This window comes from Erithacus rubecula (genome assembly GCF_903797595.1).
Source record: "Erithacus rubecula genome assembly, chromosome: 6".
Lineage (NCBI taxonomy): Eukaryota > Metazoa > Chordata > Aves > Passeriformes > Muscicapidae > Erithacus > Erithacus rubecula.
In genome coordinates, this window is record NC_136688.1 from 31,513,019 (window position 1) to 31,535,075 (window position 22,057).

Consider the following 22,057-nt stretch of genomic DNA (forward strand, 5'->3'; position numbering starts at 1 on the left):
ACACTATGTGGGAAACAAAACCAACAAAAAAACCCCCAATCCCAAATAAATAAAGAAAATAAAGAAAAAAACCCAGCAAAATGCTGTTGTATAGCAGCACAGATGTACAAGCTGAGGTACAGTCCACTTATTTTTTTTTTCTATTGCACTCTTTGTCACTGGATTCAACAGTACTGTATGCTTTCTTTTATTAAATAAACAGTGGCACACAGAGGTAGTTCTATCAGCTCAAAGATACCTCTTGACAAACCTGGGTACCCTCAGTGTGCTCATCTGCCATTCAGCACACTTTGTGCCACACACATCTAAAACTTGCCAATATTCTTGTTGCATCCATATCTCAGTATTTTTGGCAGGGGCCATTTACAAAGCAGAGATATCTATTAGCTCTCTGTTCCTTCTTCAAGCACGGGCTTTTATAGTGCACCACTTAAATAACTCTAGATCAGAAAATATATAAATGTTTCTTAAGTCACTGAAGGAATGACAATTTATAGTACAGAAAGAGACCTGGCTCCACAACTTGAGAAGCTAAACTGAATTAAAGAAGCTTTTCACAAAGGTATTATTCCAGTCCTATGAATTAATGGAACTTTCCAAAGTGACAACAATGTGGAAAGATGAAATAAACCAGATAATGAAACAATTATATAAAAATATCTTAATTTTTAGCACATTGGCAAGTAAATGCATTTAGCAAAGTATCCCAGTCTCACAAGCTGCCTCTCAATCTGGGCCTGTGGAGCTGAGAGAAAGCACTGCAGTGACGAGGAGAGAGAGACAGTGAGAAACCAAGAGTACATCTGTAGATAATGCGAACATGTTGTAAAACTGCTTTTAGACTTTAAGCCAGGTCAAGACTAATGCTATTGCTGATTCAGCTTTGTAGAGCCAGACAGTAAAACCCACTATATTGATCAAAACAGAGAGATATAGTTTGGTTCTTCTGTCACAGGACTGTCAAGGCTTGAATTCCAACTTGGGATTTCATCTTTATAATTGGTCCTTTCCTTTGTTTTCCTTTGCTTCTAATTCACATTGAATACGCCTCGCCAAAGAATTCAGGAAAACACTTTTTGATATCTTTGAAGGAAATGGAGGCCAAGAAATCAGAAAATGCTTTGCTGTTTAGCTTTTAGCATTTATAAAACCAGGAAGCCATCACTTATGGGCTTGCCATCCAAGGGCTAAATAGACAGAGGAAGTCGTGTTCTCACATTGTTAACAGATCAGTGGGAAGCACAGCAATGCATTTCACTAGCTAACATATTTAAAGACACAACTTGTGTGCATGAGAGTTTTGATGTCTCACTGTTGCAAACATGAGGGCTACTATGCCCCTAAGAATACTATTTTTCTAAATCCTAGATTAAAAACACATGGAAGGGGAATAGGGGAGATTTAGCAAATTGAATCAGATGAGAGAAAACACTGAAAACTGCATAAAGGAAAGAATAATAGAAACCCTCATTACCGAAACTGGAAACAAGCAAAAAAAAAGTGAGTTTCATAGAAAGAACTAGAAGAGCATGCGGGGAGAACACAAGGGCTTTTGATTAAAGATGCCCTTTATTGAAAGCAATTTAGCAGAAGAAACTTTCCATGGGTTACAAGACACCTTGTACTGACCCAGCAAGGTGGGGCATCTTGAGAGTGTCTTCCAAAGCAGGACTGGGCAAAGAGCAGCTGTCACCTAAGTCTCTGGTGACAACTATCCCCCTGTTGTCCTTCAGGGGTTGCAGGTTGCCTCTCTTCAGAAGCAGCAACAAAAAACTTTAGTCGGGTTTAGCACATGGAGGGAAGCAGTTTTGGAAGAAGAAACAAGCAGTGTAGGAAGGAAATATGTAAAAAAGATAAAAATTATTTTTAAAGGAAAATGGAATTAGAACCTAAGTGTTATTAACACACAAAAAAAATTTGAGGAAAAAACCTCATACAGTGAGTGTGAAGCAGTTTCATTAGTGAGAAATGTAAAGAAATTCTGAACTAATTGTTTAAGCACAAGAACACATTTTTCTACCTGCTGCTTACTGTACTGGCTCTTGCCATCCTTGTGCCATAGCACATACAGCTCAAAATGGACATTGTGTCAATATTAGCATAAGTCAATGTAACTTTTAAAGGGTTGTCCCTGAAAGTAGGAATGAGACCTCAGGACCTTCCTTATGTTGGAAAACCCATCTTGTTAACATGCCAAGAAGAAGTAGAAGACCAGTAAGGTGAAATAAAATCCAGTCCCTGTGGAAGACTAACAGAGTAAATGCTCAGCCATCAGCATGATGTTGCTGAACACAGATGCCAGTAGGTGACTGTGTCTGATCCAGTCTAGCAATGAAGTGATCTTGGGCAGGATAAGAAAAAACCATCAGCAGACTCAAAACTCCCCCCAGGCATCTGGGGCAGAGATGGGTAAGTATGAGAAAAATTCAATGGAATTTTCTTCTGAGCCCTCATGGCAGAGCTCTGACAGACTGACCACTCTGTGTAAGTTCTTATGCCTGAGTAACTGAAGAATGAAGGAGAAAGTTCTGCAATTTGTAAAATGTGAACAGGGAAACTGAAAATTACACCATGTAGCAAGGGATACCATATATTCCCTCTAAATACACTCTTCAATGTTACTTTTCAGTTAACAGACACCTCACTGGGGTGTAATTAAAATACCCATTGTTTCCCAAATATTAGATACTTTATTTTCTTCTTTGTCTTCAGTTAGTATCAGTTATGAGCAAATTGTCTATGTCTGGTCAAGGAGCATAAAACAGTAATGCAAAATGTAAATGGATAGGATTGTTTCAAGACAAATATAGCATGGATTAGGCAAATGGAAGACAAAAGTAAATCTATGACACTTAATATCTTGCATTCTCATGGCACATTTCCTTATCATGCCAGAAAATGCTGCTGAGCTTCTGGGGCCTGTGGGCTGCTGGAGCACAAATAACTCAGCTTCTCCTCTGCCTTCAGCAAAGCTTACAGAAAAGCTGGGATGAAAGGAAAGCACAAGAAAACAACTGTCAACTGGAACCTCCAACTTTTTGGCAAGCCAGTATGAGCTCGTCTGTACACCTGAGTAACTGGACTGCTAGTAACAGAGTCTTTTAAGATGATCAAGCCAACTTGAGAATTGAGAATTTGAACCTTCGTGGCAAATGTACACCTAAGCAAAAAAAGTTGCTTCTGCGTGTTCCATTTAGCAGACACTTTCCTACTATTTATTTTGTTTAAGTAAATTTTTATTTCACAAACTGAGCAGTAAGCCATATGTCTTCTGACTATGAAAACTGGTGTTAGAAATTTTAAGAGCATATCCTACGATGGATATATCTCATTAGTCTATATCTTACTGGTGACAGCTAACCATCAAACTCTATAATAACCCTGAAACACTGAATGTCTTAACTCACTGACTTCAGATTACACATTCAAAACTTCGTGAATCAAATAAAGTATTTATTTCCAAAGGGTGAGATTAAAATTCAAACTAAACAGAACATGAGAGTAGTTTGAAGCCAGCAAATTAAAACTAAAAATACTAGCAAGTATTTTGTACGTACTAGCAAGTAATATGTGCAAAAAGGAAAATAATAATAGGATAAAAAAAATGATAGATTTGTGATGAATCTGGATGTAAGCATTATAAAGGGTCCAGCCTAAACAGAAGACACCAACTTGTCACTGAAGGAACATATTTGCTGAAATCGTGTACAAAATGGGTTTCTAAAATACAAGACGTGTGCAGTGACAAATATAATCACAACATAAAAAACTTTATTTGAAAAAATGCTGGAGGAGTTTGTGGTGTTTTGTTGATCAAACATATATTCAAATACAGAAAAGGTCAGAAAAAGAAAGCAGATACCAGATTTACTCTCCATACACATTTATAATTGAATGGGATGTAACATGCTTATTACAGCAAAACATGATTTAGGTAAGATTGGAAAAATCTTTCTAACAAAATAAACATGAGTAGAGGAGTGGATTCCCATAATCTCTCTAAGCATCTCCATCATTGCAGTTTTTAAGATTAGACAGACATTTAAGCTGATCTGTATAGACAGTTGTGCCTCAGAGGAAGGATGAGTCTTGAGACTCAACTCTGCCTACTCTTTTTTATGATGTGTAGCGAGACTATTTTTTCCTGAGTGTATTTTATCCTTTGTATGTAATGCAGTGCCAAGCACATTGATATAAGGCTGCTTGAAGTGTGTATAGAAATAAACTGATCAAACTAATTTTAATGTTTTTCCACTCATTATGGAGCTATCATGCTGAGGCAGAGTACAAAATGGAGTGTGGCATGAATGCTCGCCGTGGAAAAGCAAAAGAAAATGAAAAAAGAAAGAAATTAATCCAATACATCCATTTGTAATGGAAAATGTTTTCTGGTAATAAAACTTGCATTTTCACAGTACTCTTCTAGGACTTTCAAGGGAGTTTCAAAGATCTCTCAGAAATTTTCTCAGCACCCCTGAGGCACTTTGGGAGGTGAGACTAGAGCTGTGCAGATTCACATTGGAGACAAAAGCCCCAGTATGTCCAGGTCAAGTTCTAAAAGCTGCTGGCTCTCAGCAGGGCTGGGTCTGGACTCCTCCAGGTGCAGTTCATCCTCTCTCCCATGTCATGCTCTCTCAACATCACTGTCACTTAACTTGCAGAAATGTCTCATTGCTCTCACCAACACTTAAACATAGGATATCACCTTCTACAATGGGAAAAAATGTTGATTTACTGCCCTTTCCTGAAAACCTCCACCAACACACCTATACTGAGCAAATATCTATCAGAGACTTCTATAAGAGAGAGAGTAGTTGGTATTTATTAACAGCAAAAATAATGTTTGTGTACGTTTGGTTTATATTATCATATCATATAAAAATACACACACATTCATATAAATAAATATTTTAAAAGGAAACAATTGCATTCCTTTGATCTAGTGTCTTGCCTCCTTTCCTTAGGACAAAGACCCAGACAGATTTTATGTGTTGTACAGCATGCTTAACCACAGAGCCATTGCTCTTGGCAAGCATCTCTCATTGACATTATAAAAGAATAATATATTACACATTTGTGTCCTAATGCTAGTCATATACTCTGAAATCCTGAATTTGCGTAAAGTTTATAACCATGACTTAGTGCTTGCTTAGGTATTTTCAAAAATAATTATTTCATATTGTTATTTGACCAATTTTCATGTCTGCTTTAAGTTAACAGTGAATACTTGGGCCAAGTAAACAGTTGTTGCTGTGTAAACGACTATTTCTCCATGTTTGTATTATTTTGCTTCAACTAGTCCTCAGAGGTAAATACATTACAGTAAATCTGTCTGTTTACAGACAACTGGATATCAATATAAATCTGTTAAATGTCTGTATCAAAATAAGTGGTTGTCTGCTTTTGGGTAGGTTCACTTTCCTAAAAACCTTAACTTTGCACTAATATCCCTTTAACACCACATTTTGGGTATCACTATTAAAAGCAACAGCAAAAGGTATTTATAAAACTAGGGAATAAACCCCCCCAACTCTCTAATAATAATGACAATAACCTTAGCCAAGGATATTTCTCTATTTCTCTAAAATTAATAACTAGCTAGGGTTAATGGCCACTGGCTTCACCTTAGGCCCTCAATTAATCCCTGAACCTCAATTGTTATTACCTAATTGACTTAGTTTCATTTCATTTTAACATTTCAAAGTGATCTTCCTAAAATCACCCTGACAGAGTAACATGGTCTCTGTAGATATGCACTGACATGGTTTCAATACTGTTACTTCATCTCCATACGCTTGCATTGACATTTCATTTTGCATTGACATCGCAGTGCCACATCTATGGATCTGTGCAGATGACATGTGATTGTTCACACTAGGTGAAAGCCTGGCCAGAAGCGAGGGCAGGCTGGCATCTTATGCAGGGGCATGATGCCAGCTGAGAGCTACTAAGAAGTATTGTTATAATTTTAAATAATTTTTATCATTGCAAATATGATTTGTATGCTTGTAAACAGAAGAAATATCAAATTTCATTTGAAATCTTGCTGGCTTCCTTAAAAAAAAAAAACACACAAACAAAAATTTTATTACTTAGAACAACTTAAAAACTTAGCCTGAAAAATGCACCAGTTAAAGTATTTAAAGAATTTTTTTTTATTTTACCAGTTCATGCTTTTTTGAGGCTGCAAACAAATTATGCAAATCCTGTGTACTCAAATATCATCATACCAATGTAAGAAGCTGAATACTCTACGATGTAACTCTAAACCAAGAAATCCTCATAAAAATAGAGCATCAAAATAGAATCTTTTTATTATGTGGAAAAGTTTTTGAAAAGTCTTTTGAAGCTCTTTGATCCAGCTCTGGAATAATTTTGGTAGATTACTATTGTACGAAACCCATAATTTATAGTAGCTGACCTCAGCTGCTCTTTGTATAACAGCCACATATGAAACAATAGCAGGAAAGTAAAAAATACAAGGGGAACTAAAACTGCTCTGTTTATTATGTAGCTCATAATTACATCTTCCTTATTTAATCTTTTGAATCCTGGCATGTTTTTAATAATACAGGCTCAATTAATATTTACTGTACACAGGAGAGTTAGTTTTGAGTAACGCATTTAGACTATCCAAACTTTGTGTAACTTGTGACCTTTCCCTAACCTAAGCGAGGTCTATTTTATACAGATCGTACTAGATAGACGGTTTCTCTATAAATGGTGAAGTTGCTGCCAAGCTCCCATTGTTAGCTAGTTCATTTTTCAACAGGCACACTTTAGGTTCCTATCACACCACTGTAAAGAGCAAGCCCTTGAGGTTTCTTCTTTTGTCAATGTAATAAAAAGGTTATTTCTGAATAACCTGCAAATCCACAATAAATGGCCCTTTGTGACTTAGAATAACATGATAGGAGGAATTTTTTATTGTTGTTTTACAAGCATACTCCCATTTTATTCTGTAATATTACATTGATACTTGAGCAGCATTTGTTCTAATGTAATTTATCTCATCCTTGACATAACAAACCCATGTTTCTAACAACTGCTACCCTATCTCAGTATTCACCATCTAACAGCAGAAGACCCCTTTAGAGGAAGCTACCTGTTCTAAGACTACATCAGATCAAGCAACACCCAAAGTCAAGTTAAATTCTGTGTACTTGCTGTTGACCCTTGAGGAGCTGTTATCAGCTCTGGTAAATAACAACATCTTGTAGGATGTACAAGCTCTTGCCAGACTGACTGTGATGTGGAAATGGGGAGAAATGCATCTTTTCCACACTGAACCAAGTAGAGTTTGGCACAGGAGAAAAGCTAAACCTTTAACTTCAACAGATCTCCTTGCATAAGTACTGCACAAACAAGGCATGAACTCACAGAGGGCAAGGCTCCTTAATGAAAGAGATGCTTTAACAGCTGGATTCCTAATATTTCCTTTGCCTATTTTCTAGTAGCTGGACTCTCAATTGAGGAGAGAGTGATTATTCTGCACTAAGAGTGCTCTGTTTGGTGAATACTCCCAGCCTGCAGATATTACCTATGTTTCATAACAAGGGTGTGAAGAGTATCACAATGGTTCCCCATTACAAAGCCATGTGGAAATTTGAGGACAGTCTCCCTGGAATCAAGAGTAAGAGCAAAATTGCTTTAGATGATTGGTCAGTTCAAATGTATAGAGAAATGGAAACAGCAGTCTTCAGATGTAGTAACAGAACCAGAAGAAGGTGGTAGAAAACATGGTAGAAAACTTTTCAAGAGCAAATGGGAGGATATTGAATAAACAGAAGTGAAATGATTAAAGTAAGAATGGAAAGTTAGAAGAGGAGGATCAGAAAATGGAAAGAGGCATTAATTGTCTTTTGTAGTAATCTAGATGGTGGAGAAATCCAAAAGCCAAGACCAGGATAGAATGACTCTGAATAAACAAATACAACAGAAAAGGATGAAAACTATTGATGAACTACCAGTACTATTAACGCAGTGAGGTAAGCACAATAAGACATTTGGCTCCTTTTTTTTCAGATTTAGACAAAATTTGTTCTGCTCTGAGCTGTCTTTAGGGAAAGATTAATAAACTCATACTAAAATGAGTCCCCAGAACACAGGAATGCTAAAACCTCTGTTTTCTTCCTATACTAGAGTGTGTGATCCACCATTGTGCTGCTCCTCCTTTATAAGAAAGTTTTGCTTCCCTGCTCAATACAATTACATCAATTCCTAAAGCTCAGAACAGGCCTTGTATCAGTGGATGTAAGAGCAGATGCTTGCAAGTCTATATATGCCAGTGAGAACATCATTCAGTTTTATGTTCACTTCTGTTTTCTGGCTTGGCATAATTCATTAGCACACTCTACAGAATACTCCATAAAACTGAATTTGGTTTTAATGTTAAGGTTCTAATGGCTGCAACACTGTTTAAGAAAACCAAACCAAGAAAAAAAATCACAAGCAGCAGCGTCTCCTCTTTAATATTAAAGTTGATGTTTACATCTGTCAAACAGAGAAAATAGCCAAATAAGGGTTTTTTTTTTTTGCAGTATACAAGTAGCAATAACAAAACGGTCCTAATTTTTTTTTTAATGTTTTGCTTTCAGCATTTGAAAGAGTGACACAGCATAGTTTCAGTAGTTTTCAGTAGTGGCAAAGCGTTTTTGATAGCATGCAATGAAATTGGTACAGTATATAGACTTTTGTGGCTAATTTCATCCTCATTCTAATACAGATTCTTTTAAGTGAGCAATATGTGAAGATGAGTTCTAAGCTCTGATTAAAGACAGCTGTACTGTTTTCCAACCTGTTATGTCACAGCATTAGGCAGAGGAATAAATAAACAAATATAAGCCTACACTGATTTATCTGTCTGCCTCCACATAAATTTGTTTAATATAAAAACAAATAAAACAAAGCTTTGATGAAGGTTAGCAGAATTTTCAACATCTGTGCAGATAAATTTAATTGATTCAAAATGAAAAAGCAGCATTAGTGTATCATGTAAAAGCTGATTTAAATGATTTCATGCAACAGAAAGCATATGCAGTAGCTAAAACAAATTCCGTTTGCCTTTAAAACCCATTTCACTCAGACAACCATTACTTCTAAATTTTCTACTATGATTATGTTCAGTTATTTCTTCTTTTTTATTCTCTTCTTGATTTTACACATTCCACTAACCTAAACCATAGTTAAAATTCCCAGGGGGATTAACATTCTAAATGTAACTTGTGGGTAGCATCAGGCAGGTACATTCAGAGATTGTTTCTGTGTATCTTTATGGGCAGATCCTTACAGCTGATCAGGTGAAATAAGCTCAGCACAACACCTTAAACAGTTGAATGCAAATGAGTTATAGGTGTTTGAATATTTAAAAAAAAAAAAAATCTCTTCACTATAACACATTCAAACCCAGGAAAAGATCTTTTTACAACAATAACTCACTATAGTGGAGCTATACTAGTTTATCTCTGTAGCAAGGGACAGAGAACTAGAAGATTAAATATTTTTTCTTGAAAATGAAGAATTTCTCAAAATGATAAACTCCTGTCTGAAACTTACCAGAAAGTGTTAAGGTGAAAACTAAAAATTAAAAATAAAAATACTGTATACTGAAAATTACAGCTGAAAAGCTACTGAGTAGGATTAATATCCTTTCCACTCAAGGCAAGACTGTAAAAAATCTGCACATGATTTTTGAAAATATACAGGCATACAAAGAACCACTTCAACTAAAAAAAGATGATGAATATGCACTGTAATGTTTCAGAGACCCTTTCTTTCTGTAAAAGATCATCAACTTGTGCTTTAGGGAGACTGTTATCAGACTTTTATTTCTACATCAGAATCCATAGCTCTTTTTCTCAGAAAATCTGAACATGATAAATATACATGCAAATCTCTCACTGACATTTAAAATATTTTGTCCTTTCCTGAGTAATAGTCAGCAAAGAAAACTCTATTGAACTGTGTCAAGCCCCATAAGCTGCTGTCATTAAAAAATGTCTGAGAGCACAAACCTGACACCCAATCTTGCCACTCTGAGTGGCAATGTAGATGGAAAAAGAGGAGACTGAACACAAAACTTCAAGAAGGGCTAACACCCACCTCAAAAAACTTCTGATCTTGGTGGTTCTAACAGGAGAAAAACAAGGCTCTTACAAGAAAACAAGTGCGCAGGAAACTTCTGTCCATTTGTGTGCTTTATTTGTCTTGTGGAACTGATCCAGTATGAAGCACTGTTGTATCTTTTTTTTTTTTTTTTCCAATTCCCCTTCTTGAACACCAGGATGGTAAACTTCTTCAGAAATAACTCACATAGAAAACTCCTCCATGTTGCACTTTTGGACTTCACTGTGCTAGAAATTTTCTAAGTACCTAAAGAGGCAAAGACAGAGTCCTTCCTTAGCCAGTTAAGAGAAAAAATCCTAGGTATAGATTCCCCAGGGGTGAGGGAGAGAAAAAGACAAAACACAAGTTATTTTTGAGCCATTAAAATACTTACTAAATATCCCCCACACTACCCTCAAACTTCATGGTCTTAGGTACATAAAACAAACCCTGTGTTATTTGCATTCGCCCCCTCTCAAAATCCCTAACTATTTTTTAACTGTTAACTTGGGATTCCATTGTTGATTTTAACAATCAGATAGTGACAAAACACATACACCAATTATTTTCTCAAAATCTGGCTATTTACTGTAACAGCCATGATACTCTCTTACCCCTTGGGCTTTACCAGCTTTGCAATATATTGTTTTAAGCCCCAAAACAAGTCCTCACCAAATCTCCACTTCACTGTAGGCATTTCAGACACATCACTAGCACACAGTGAATTCATAAAACGAACTTAATTTTATAGGTGACTCTGTAATGGGGTAAGAACTGAAAGCTCCACCTTTGAGCCTCTGCATTTTTGTCTTTGTTTAGAATGCTTGAAGAAGCCATCCGGAAGGAAGGAAGATTATGAGTATCTCGAAACTAGCTGTTTGACAGAGACAGAACTGCTGATAATGAGTGGGTTGTGTCTGTCTTTTTTGGCTGATCACAACAGAGGTCTGAAGCAAAACAGAAACTCTTGATATGTTTGTGTAAAGCAGCAGTAGCATAAGGGCAGGCAGCAGGAGTTCAGCTGAAGTTCAGGGCAGATGCTGCCATTAGTTTACACTGCAGGAAAGTAAAATTGCTTCCGGATTTACCTCTTCCTCCCAACATCAGCGCTGAGCCATGCTGTGTCGCAGAGTCACAATGTCAGTAGGGAAGCAGTCTTTGAGCAGGATGCCACGTTCACGATGGCAGTCCAGCTCTTCAATAAATCCATACCAGTAGATGACTAATCCAGGGCCAAATCTATCAAATAAAAAAGAAAAACAAACTTATGTAACTGTGTAAAGGGAATTTTAATTTCCCACCTCTGTGATTCCAACAAATTCGATAACTTTACTGCAAAATTGCATTTAACCTCCATTAAATTTTCAAATTTTGAATGTGCAATTAATTGATGTCAATAGTACTTGATTCCATGAATAAGAATGCTATTTAGAGACTCACAGAAGCCATAGCAGAGTTTCAGAGTTTTTTTGGAATATTCTGTACATGTCAGTAAAAAATACCTATGTATTAAATACTACATAATACTACATACATAAATACTACATATTAAATACATACATTAAATACTACATAATACTACAATACTACATACATTCAGTAACTGTGATATACAGGGAGACCTCTTTTGACAAGCACCCTGCTCTTTTAGATTTGTGTGTGCAGACATTAAAGACACAAGGGTTTACAGATGTCCCAGTTCATTCAAATTATAATACCATGAAGATAACAATGAATCCTTAAAATATAATCTATACAATGAGCTTAATTATTAACATAAAGCACAATTCAGAAGAAACAGAAAGTTTGTGTTGTAATGGCTCTGAAATGTGCCTCAGGAATCCCTCAGATATAGCTAACTCAGACTGATCCCCACTAGGCAATCTCAGGAAGTAGCCCCATGGACTATTTTACCCATCAGGAAGTTCAGACCTTCAGGCTGGGTTCATAAAGAAGTAATCACTATCAATCACTGTGTACTGCGATATGTTTTGCACATCAGTTTCACGTTTTTCCTACTGAGAGCACTTAATTAAAGGGCAGCACTACTTCTGGTGTAGTGTTGCAGGAATTTTACAGTGGAATCATAAATTATGAATGCTGGGTTAGTAAAAGGATGTCTAAAAACAGAACTGCTTTCTGCAGTCTAACATTACAGCAGCCTGTACAACATTAGGCCAAAAAGCTTTTTCTTTCCTTGATTTATTATATGCTGTAGTGAACTTGCCAAAACCAACAGTGCAGGATGAGCTGTTAGGTACCGTCTGTACAAGAAAAAGTTCAATAGAATGTCATGTAATGGTTTATATGCAGAGTTGTTCTCAGGACTCAACCAATATGGGAGCCAATTTCTGTTAACGTTTGATGATAATAAATATGTGCTGGGGGGAGGCACAGTAATCTAAATGTCCACTGAGCAGACAATACAAGCACTGAAAGCCATGGGTAGTGCCAGACTGGCTTCATGAGGGTGGTTTCTTTCCAACAATGTGGAGAAAACTCTATTTGATGTGCTTATGTAATGGAATAGGCATCAAAGGAAGAAGAAACCCCTGTGGCTTCCTCCTGCAGTTTCAATTAGATGCGGTACTCTTTTGACTGAAACTGCTGCAGAGCATTGCAACATTTTGGTCTATGGCTACTAGTCTTCAGCCTCCAAGTGGCCACAGTTCAGTGGTAGAGTAAACTACTCTCAGCATAGATGAGGCCACACTGGCAAATATGCTTTTTGCAACTGAAAGATGATATTCCAAAGTTGAAAGGTTAAGACACTGACACATCTGGTTCTACTAGGTAACATATCCTAACATGTCTGGCAATAAATACAGTACAGACTGAAAAGTGGCTAATATGAAGGACAATACTGCCTATACCCAATTCCTAATTTTGTCTGTCCAACAATTTCAGCTTCTATGGACTTCTTTCCATTGTCCTTTTCTTAAGCTCCTGTGGGGCCAAAATGTGTGGAATCTCATTGTTCCTGCAAGCCTGGAAACCCAAGCAGCAGCAAGGGGTCTAGGCAAGTGAGGCCAAGGACTGATGCTCACAGGTGATCTCACTTCTGGTGAGAGACAGCAGTTTGCTGATCCAGGAGGGGACCCCACTTTTGTTACTTCACAGACTATGTATCTCTTCTCATATCAAGCAAATATAGAAATGGGTAACTGGGTGGGGATGTACTTACATACCAACCAAAATTATTTTAAAAGCAAAATCCCCAGAAGATAGGGAGCAGACCTTACATTTTTAATGGGCTATTTTGTGCAAGGCAGAAGGTATGAAATGTAGGCAAGTAGTTGCTCATTATGAGCACATGTGCCAGGTAAAATCCTGATGCTAATGAGCAGCTGCTCACCCAAGTTCTCATTCTGCTGTGGCAGTCTGAATCCCCTATCCACCATAAAATGCATGTGGCACTGTGCTTAAGCAGTTTGTTCAGTTATTTTTTGAAACTGTAATTTAAAAAAAAATTACAATTTCGAGACACCTCAAAAGGCTCATTTATGTCTTGTGAGCAAATCGTCTCAGCTCAAGCACAATTTTTAAGATGATTAAAAAATTATGTTCAGAAATACCAAATTTGTTAATAAAATCGTATACAAGAACATCTGCAGATTGTTAATGGTAGGAGCAAGTACATCTTTGGCATGAAAACATCCATCAATCCTGCTTCTGACTGTGGTGTTACAGCAAAACTGTTTGCTCTTTGCTGTCTAGGTTGCATTTTTCCAACTCTACTGTGTCATTTGTTCTATTATAGCTCTATACCATAAAGCTCATGTGTATGATCACATAAAACCCATGCCATACTTTTGTTTACTGCACTTAAGTGCAGTACTTAAGACCAAAATGAACTTGTTGGCACATTAAGCCTTTGCCACTGACTATCAGGAACTCCTGCTGCTAAGTGCTAATTTCTCTCTCATTAACGCCCAGAGTTGGCAAACCACAAACAATGCCACTGGTTAATTACTTCTCCCTTAATTTGAAAAGACACTTAACCTTTTTGTGTAAGGGGATGAGATAGGGAAATGTAACCCAAAAGTAAGAATACGTTTTAATTTGACTCTTTCCCGAGTGGAGATATGACACCCTGAGGAATGAAAGTCAGTGCTGTAAATTGCAAAGTAAAGCTACAAATTGATTTCTTGCATCAGCTGTAACATAGAACAAGTTAAGTGACTGACTGTGGTTTACACAGGAGAACGAACTAAAATGACAGAATGCATACTTGGTACTGCTATGGAAAGGGGATGCATTCAGTAGCTCTGAGGTGCATAGAAAAACTTAGAATGTACCAACTGGTTCTAAAACTACATAGATACAAGATAGGTCAGGTTATCTTATTTCATATGAAAGACACACTGGAGAAAGTTTAGGCTTAAATTGAAAATCAACCTTAGAATGTAACAAAATATTGGACTCCTATGGATTTTCTTCCTGCTGAGAAAAATTGTATAAATCCCTGAAAATTAGTTCTTAGATGTGAAGGAATGTGTCCAAAAGTTACACAAAACTGTAATTTTAGCTATTATAGTGAAACTCCTGCTTTTAGAACTTTACTTTTTTTTTTTTTTTTTTTTTTTTTTTTTTTTTTTTTAAATCCAAGTAACTAAGGTTTGTTGATTACATGCAGTAAAAACAGAATAAAGAGGAAATACAGAGGCAACATAATAAACACAGCAAGTGAAAATCATTCACATGTTGCATCAGTTTACCTAATTATCAACTAACAGATAGGTAGCTCCCATTATATAAATCCTGGTGTAGTCAATGTCCAGCTCTGACATTAGAAGTTGTGACTGATACAAGGCAGCCAAAGCCAACTCAGGGTAGGGGTACTTGGGTATGAGTACCAGAAGTACCAAAAGGGAGGCACACAGGCTTCTGAATCCCAAGGCAGGGCAAGAAGAGAGCAGCATTACAAAAGCTCATGGATTGCTTTAGGCCTAATTTAGGCTTGATATAGATGACTAAATTCAGTCTAAGTACTAAAGGAAGCACATGGTGTCTTTCAAAGAACCAGCTGAAGCATTTGAGACAGAAAAATACAGTTTGAGATAGTTAAATATAGTTGCAATCTCAACAAGTTCTTTGGATGAAAACTTACATCTGACAATACTGTTTGCTCTAAGTCAGGTTTGCACTAATTTCAGATTGCTCAGAGGAACTCAGTATTGTTTAATCACATAAATTTTGAAAGAAAACCACAGCTAAAGTAGTACAGTGATAATCCTGGGACACTGAGTTTTGCCTTGGAAAGGAGTTTCACAGAGATATACCGTGAAGCCAAAAGGCGAAATTCAGATAACCCAAAGCCAAATGGTTCTTTGTTTTAAGGAAAAAAAAACCAACCCAGCAACAACAACAAACTAAGGGATCACTTAAAAAAAAAAAAAAAGAAAAGAAAACAACCAAGTAAAGTATGAATCTGGGTTTAACTTGCCCTCCAGTTGAACCAGTTTTGTGCTAGAAGAGAAAAAAGACTTTTATTTATTTATCAAAGTGGCCTAGTAGGCTCACACATATTCTACTTCACTTCAAGAGAAACTACTTTCTAGTAATGTCTTTTCTTCTGGAATGTCTGTGTGAGGTCCATACCAGCTTCTAAGGATTTGCCTAGACATGTGGATGTTGTGAGGTGATTTTTTCACCAGCACAAAGCCTTGCATGTGGTTTTATGAAAAATGCATTTATGAAAAATGCATTTTCAACACACTGCTTGACACTCAACAGAAATGTAACAGAACTTGGAATTGTTCTTCTATAAATGTTCGCTTCATTTATTATCAGTCTATTTGCTATATGCATCTCAGCCTAATGTAAATAAGTTGAATTCCAAAAGATTCTCATAAGAAAATGCTGGCATATGAATTATTATTTCTAATATGTATGGATTTAAACAAATATTTTATCAAATAGATTCCCTGAAATATTCATGTTTCAAAAGTATAACAGTCTACCTGGCTGGTAATTTTAGTTATGAAGGCAACACCTGAATGTGTCTTTTAAGGACTGCATTCTGGTTCCTAACTTTTCAATGCCAGCTTTGTGGCCTTGTTTTTCTTTTTAAATATGGAACAAACCACAACACTATCATTTGCACAACACTACCTGTTTTCTGGGAAAGGAGAATTACAAAAGTTCACAAATAACTGATAACATTGTAAGGCAATTTAACAGTGTTCTTCAAAATCACAGTTGTGAGTAAATAGGTTTTACTTGTAGTACTAATAAACCTTGAAGATAAAATAATTAACCCTCCTTATAATAATACATAATAAATTTACTGTTTAAGGACACTCAGCTTTATTTTAGTGTACTTGTAGAAGTCTCATTTGCATCAGCAGAAGAAATTTAGAAATTGACAGACTAGGCTAGTAGGCAACAGCTACAGACCAAATTTTCAAATAAGGTCAGTTGGCATAAGTCAGCCAACTTCCTAATGTCTAGACCAGTTTACTACTGCTGATGAGACAGGATTATATATCTTGGCAAACGTTTAAGAGCCACTGCTCAGAAATGTACTTCGATCAGGAAGAAACTTACACAGCTACTGCAGTCCTAATTCAGACTAGTTTATAGCAAGGTATTTTTTCCTACCTTTCATTTACACAGAGTTTTAAAATCAAATAAATGTACTTGTGCATGAAGACAGTGCATTTAAAAGACTCTGAATGGAATTTAAAGATAATGATGGGGTTTTATCATTCCTGTCAGTTTTCCAATCCACACAATTTCGTGATCCAGTGACACACATACAGCACCTTACTACTGTGACTTCATCAAATCTGGTTAAAAGGAGTAAAAAGTCTGGTACTTCCAAAATCAAATAACTGAATGGTAATTTTTGCTTTAAAAATCCAATCCTTAATCTGTAATACTTAAGACTGCAATATTTTTGTGCCCAACTCCCTTAAGCTACTTAACAATGCCTTCCTATAGTAGCAAGTGAAAAAAAAATGTTTGCAAATGTGGCTCAAGAAAGTTTAACCAGTTCTGGTCACATACTTCAAAAGATAATAGGAAACCTGTCCATGGCATGAACAAGTACTACATCATGCCTCACACATAGATGCTAGCAGCATATGTCTCAAGGATCCAGGCATCCAGTTCATGCTGCTTAAGGTAAAATTAAGCAGGTAAAACCTAATCTGCTTTAAGCTTTGATGTTACCACAGTAGTTGGGGGAAGTCTTATTTTTACTGAAGACAAGGAAAAAATCAAAGTCTACTAATATTTTGTGAGACTCCCATTCACAAGGAGGTTTTGACTTAAAAGTGGGAATTTCTTTGGGCTGAGAAAGGTAGGCATTTCCATGAATGTCAGAAACTGGTATTATATGTAATTGATGTGGAAGCTAGAATTGTCAGGTGAAAAAAAAGTGGATGGAAATTAATATCAGGCCTCTCCTTCTACAGTAATACCTCACTCAGACGTGATTAAGTCTTAATGAACTTTTTTAACACAAGCTATCTTTTTACCTCTGCAATGAGGCTGTTAAAGCTTCAATCAAATAGCAGCATTTCATCAAGCTGATAATATGATTTAATCACTTTTGGCATTTTGAAAAATAAAAACAAATCAAGTGATATTTATATAGACATATGGGGGCATTTAAAATACTGTAGAATTTTCCATAGCATAGTTTTAAATGCATATTAATAGACTGCACCAGAAACTGTACAAGTCACTGTCATTAAAATATTATAAATACAATATAACTTTTAGCTGCATAATACATTTTTAATAAACAAACTGTCGAAACACATTCTTCACTTACACTTCTTCATTCAGATCTGAATACTGTTCTCCAGGCAAATAAAGGATTTTTATAATCCTCAATGACAAGTTAGGCTTTTTTTAAAAATACAGTTCTCATGGAAATTAACTTTTAAAAACTATGATTAAATAACATTAAGGCTACAGTGATTTACAAGGATCAAGGCTTTCTAAGTGAAGACTGATGCAGTTAGTGAGAAAGAAAACACACACTGGCTTCAAGGCAGCTTGTCATTAAGAGGAGAGAGCCTTGAGTGAACTTTGAATTTCTCAGTTTCTGTTGGTTCATGTCCTAACACCTACTAAAATAAACTCTTTTTGTTTTGTTTTGTTTTGTTTTGCTTATTAGCAGTATTCCAGATACTCAACTCTCAAGTGGTTGTGTGTACTCAAGGTACAACATGTTTTACTTTCAGTCTCAGCATGTTGAAGAATCAGATAGATGCTTTCTTTGCACATCAAATTGTAACATTTTGTGCTCTGAAGACCCACTACAAGGTGACCTTATGCCTGCACTGCAGGATTGGGCTGATGTACTGAAAATTAACATGACGCTCACATCAACATCTTAGAAAAGAGATTTTTAACCTTTATACTGCTGGATTTTTAATGGAAATAGTGGCCACAGTTTTTTCAGAGAATCATAGAATGGCTTGGGTTGGAAGGGACCTTAAAGATCATCTAGTTCCCCCTGCTGCAGGCAGGCCACCCATTGAGATCAGGTTGCTTAGAACCTCATCCAACCTGACCTTGGACACTCTCAGGGATGGGCCATCCAGAACCTCTCTTGGCAACCTGTTCCAGTGCCTCAGCTCCCTTTAATGCAGCCCACAGTGCACTTGGCCCTCCAGGCTGTGAGAGCACACTGGTGGCTTTTTCTGGCTCTAGTGGGGATCACTTGGGTATGCATCCAATGCACTTCAGCTGCATGGGAAGATAGTTCCAGTATCTGGCTAAAAGAGATAACAGATAGTGCTCCAGGTATGTTGTTTGGTCACTTGGAGATAAATGCAATATTCTGGGAAATACAAGGATTCTACATTAGTCAACCATTTCAATACAGGGCAGAGTGACTTCAGGCACCCTGGATGAGGGACATAACTAAGCAAAAGAAGCTCAGCCAAAAAACCCTAACATCTTAAAGGCACAATACAAGAAAAAATCTCTACATCTTTTTCAGAAGCTTTATGATTTCCATTTTGATGGAGAAAGTCTAATATTCTATTCTGTGCTAGGTGTGGCATCTATGTATTTGTTTTTCATAACTCAGAGTTAGCACATTGTTTTACTGTCCACTGTTCTGCAAGTCCATTAATGTTCAAAACAGCAACAACCTTCCAATCCTATAATATGCAGTTTGAGGACTAGTTTACTAAAGCAGTGCTGTTCCTATTTTAAGTTGTGCTACTTGTATTTACCAGTTAATACATTGCAAGAATGGTGGCTAATACATTGCAAAAAACTCTGAATAAGCAGGAAACAAAGATGGCTGGTTGCACTGCAGAACTATTCCACATATTGTTGCTGCGAGCATCACTTTCTGATTAAATCCAGGCAAGGAATGTTGCTTCTTGAGGTATTTGCTTGTTACTCAGTTTCCCTTAGAAAACATTATGCCATTAGTTCGTTCTCCAGAGACTGTCAACGCAAGGCCACTATTGTTTGATTCTGCACATTTGAAGCTGTGGATCAGTGTTGAGAGGAGTTACTGAGGTTATTTCAAACATTTTGTTAAACTCACAGCAGCCTTCCCAAAGGAATGCTTGGCTGCAAACTACCTCTTATGCTGGGTGACAGAAAACATGAGGAAAGCCTTTGAGTACTGTCCAGGCAGCCACAAGTGTCGGTCATGTTGCCACTAGGTGATTAACAGCTGTTTATTTTTAGGGCTGAAAGTAACAGGCCATCCTGAGGCCAGTGCAAGATGGTATCTGAATAATCTGTGAGTGCCTCACAGTTTGCAGCAATCCTTTCTTTCTGTGCAGCTGTTTATCTGGTGTCAGTGCTCACCAGAAAGACAGGATATGTCAAAAGTGCATTTAACCAAGGGGGCAGAACTGCTCTTGCAACACTAGATTTTTGTTTAACAATTACTGTAAAACTGAACCAAACTAATCAGAAAAGCTGCTCAGCAAATTTCGATAGCAGAAATGTTGTTAAAAAAAGGCACTATATACCTGCGTGCTTAGTATTTGCTGAGCATAAATCTTGGAGCCAGTATTAAAGCTATCTCAAGACATTTTGAATGAATTATTAGACTATTCTGTATCTTCAAATCCTTATACATAAATATGCAATAAAACAAACAATGTAACAGATGAATTAACAAGTGGAGGACAGCTCATCTGTGCTTCCAACTTCCCAGATCAGAGCATTAGAAGACCAGATAGTAAATCATACTGAGTATCTTCACACAATGCTGCTTAGCAGTTAACTACCAAACACACTATTGGCCATAATTGACAGGCAGAAGCACTTTATGTGTGATGCTGTACTTAAATTTACTGTTTCTCAAAATGTAAGTCACCTATCTGTATTAAGCAGGGAACAGATGAAAAAGGAAGTGATATGTCTGCTGCCCATTACTGTGGAACCTGGTGCCCACCCAGAACGAAGGCAAACACCTCCTCTGACCTTGAATATTCTCACTGCCTTTGGAATCCACTGGCAAACTTTAATTGTGTCTGGCACACATTTATTTTTAATGCCTGAGGCTCCTCAGCTTGTCTTTCAGTTGATTCATGTATCCAGTGTCTGTTCAATCCAAACTGGTCCTGCCCTACTACATATTTGAAAATAATTTGGGATTTAGTTATTATTCAGAAAGGACTGCCTCCTGACATACACAAGTCTTATCTATCACCTGCGAAATATCCAGTCTCCCAGAAGAGATATTTCCACATTGTGAAAGTTGGAAACTGTTGGAGACTCTAGGAGACCACCAAGGCAAACTGTAGTAAGTGTTCCATTCATTTTAAGTGTGTAACTGGGGATGAGCAAAGAAATCTACTTCCCTTTCTGCCTTCTCTCTTCTTAACTATTTATACACTTACACACAGACCTCTAGTGCATGTTCCTTCTAAAAAATTCATGCTACTTAGATTTATTTACAAGTTGTGTTTCAGCTTTCTTTGCTTACTATGCACTGAACTTTTCTGGGCTCACCATCAAGGTTCAGAATTACGTTCAAAAGGAAAATAAAAATATACATGGCCATGTAAATGAGCCCAGAAAGAGGGAGGAGAAGAAGAATCAGAGGAAAATGTTATCACTTGTGAAGTTTTAAAAGCAATGGCAGACTAGTTGAATGAGCCAGTGACATATTACAATCCATGCCTGATGAGAACTGAGGCAGAAGTCTGCAACACTACAAAATCACATAATATTAACATTTTCCTTCATACAAATACATGTTGAAAACAGTGGAAGTCAGCTGGACTACATATTCTTGTGTCCTTTTCCTGCTTTTCCCTTTTCTTCTTTTCCTTTTCTTTCTTCCTTTCCTTTTTCCTTTTTTTTTCATTTCTTTGCTATGCAATTGTTAGAGTGCTACATAAATGAACATTTTTGGTTGGCAGACATCTAAGGGCATCAAAGACAGCACTAGCAGTCTCATTTTAAACAGAACAGAAAAAGTGTGACCTATTGAGCTGCTAGTCCAGTTCAATTTCTGTTGCCTTTAAGACAAAGCAAAACTAATAGAAAATAAAAGTAACAAGAAGAAAAATAAACACCACTTTTCCCTTCAAAGATAAATTAAGCTTGAGTAAGCAGCTTGAAACGTCATGAATAATGAGTTTTACCAACCTTTCTGAGACTTGGTTAACTTCCACCTGAGCACAGCCACTTTGTTGTTTTTGGTTCTTACATTGCATAAAAGCTCAGAGTAAGTAAATTAAGTGATAAGATTAGTATCTGTTCTGACCAGCTGTCTCTCCCTCTCCTTTATCAGCCCAAAACTCCAAGGTTTTTTTGTTTCTTAAAGTGCTTATTTTTCAGTCTTGTCCTTATATTTTTGATTGCAATATCAAAAAACACCATGCCTTCAAAATGTAAGGAAGGACAGTAGTTTAAAATGGTTCCTGAATTCCACAGGAACCTCTCAAGAAAGCTGTCTCTCAGAGAAATCCACTTGTCAGGAACAGCCATAATGCAGCTTAAGGAGAGGTGC

The 22,057-nt window shown here is 36.8% G+C and overlaps 1 protein-coding gene across 4 annotated transcripts in view; it reads right to left on the reverse strand.

Moving 5' to 3' along the window:
• Window positions 1-9,155: 9,155 nt before the first annotated feature.
• Window positions 9,156-22,057, reverse strand: part of CDIN1 (CDAN1 interacting nuclease 1) — a 120,626-nt gene continuing 107,724 nt past the window's right edge. For 3 of the 4 annotated variants that reach the window (XM_079309060.1, XM_079309062.1, XM_079309063.1), the window contains 2 exons: window positions 11,193-11,343; window positions 9,156-10,371 (listed from right to left, as the gene is read on the reverse strand). In XM_079309060.1, the coding sequence (XP_079165186.1) occupies window positions 11,208-11,343 (136 nt within the window). In that variant the 3' untranslated portion in view covers window positions 9,156-10,371; window positions 11,193-11,207. Of the gene's footprint in view, window positions 10,398-11,192; window positions 11,344-22,057 lie in introns of all 4 variants that reach the window. The other variant, XM_079309061.1, reaches the window with a different exon arrangement.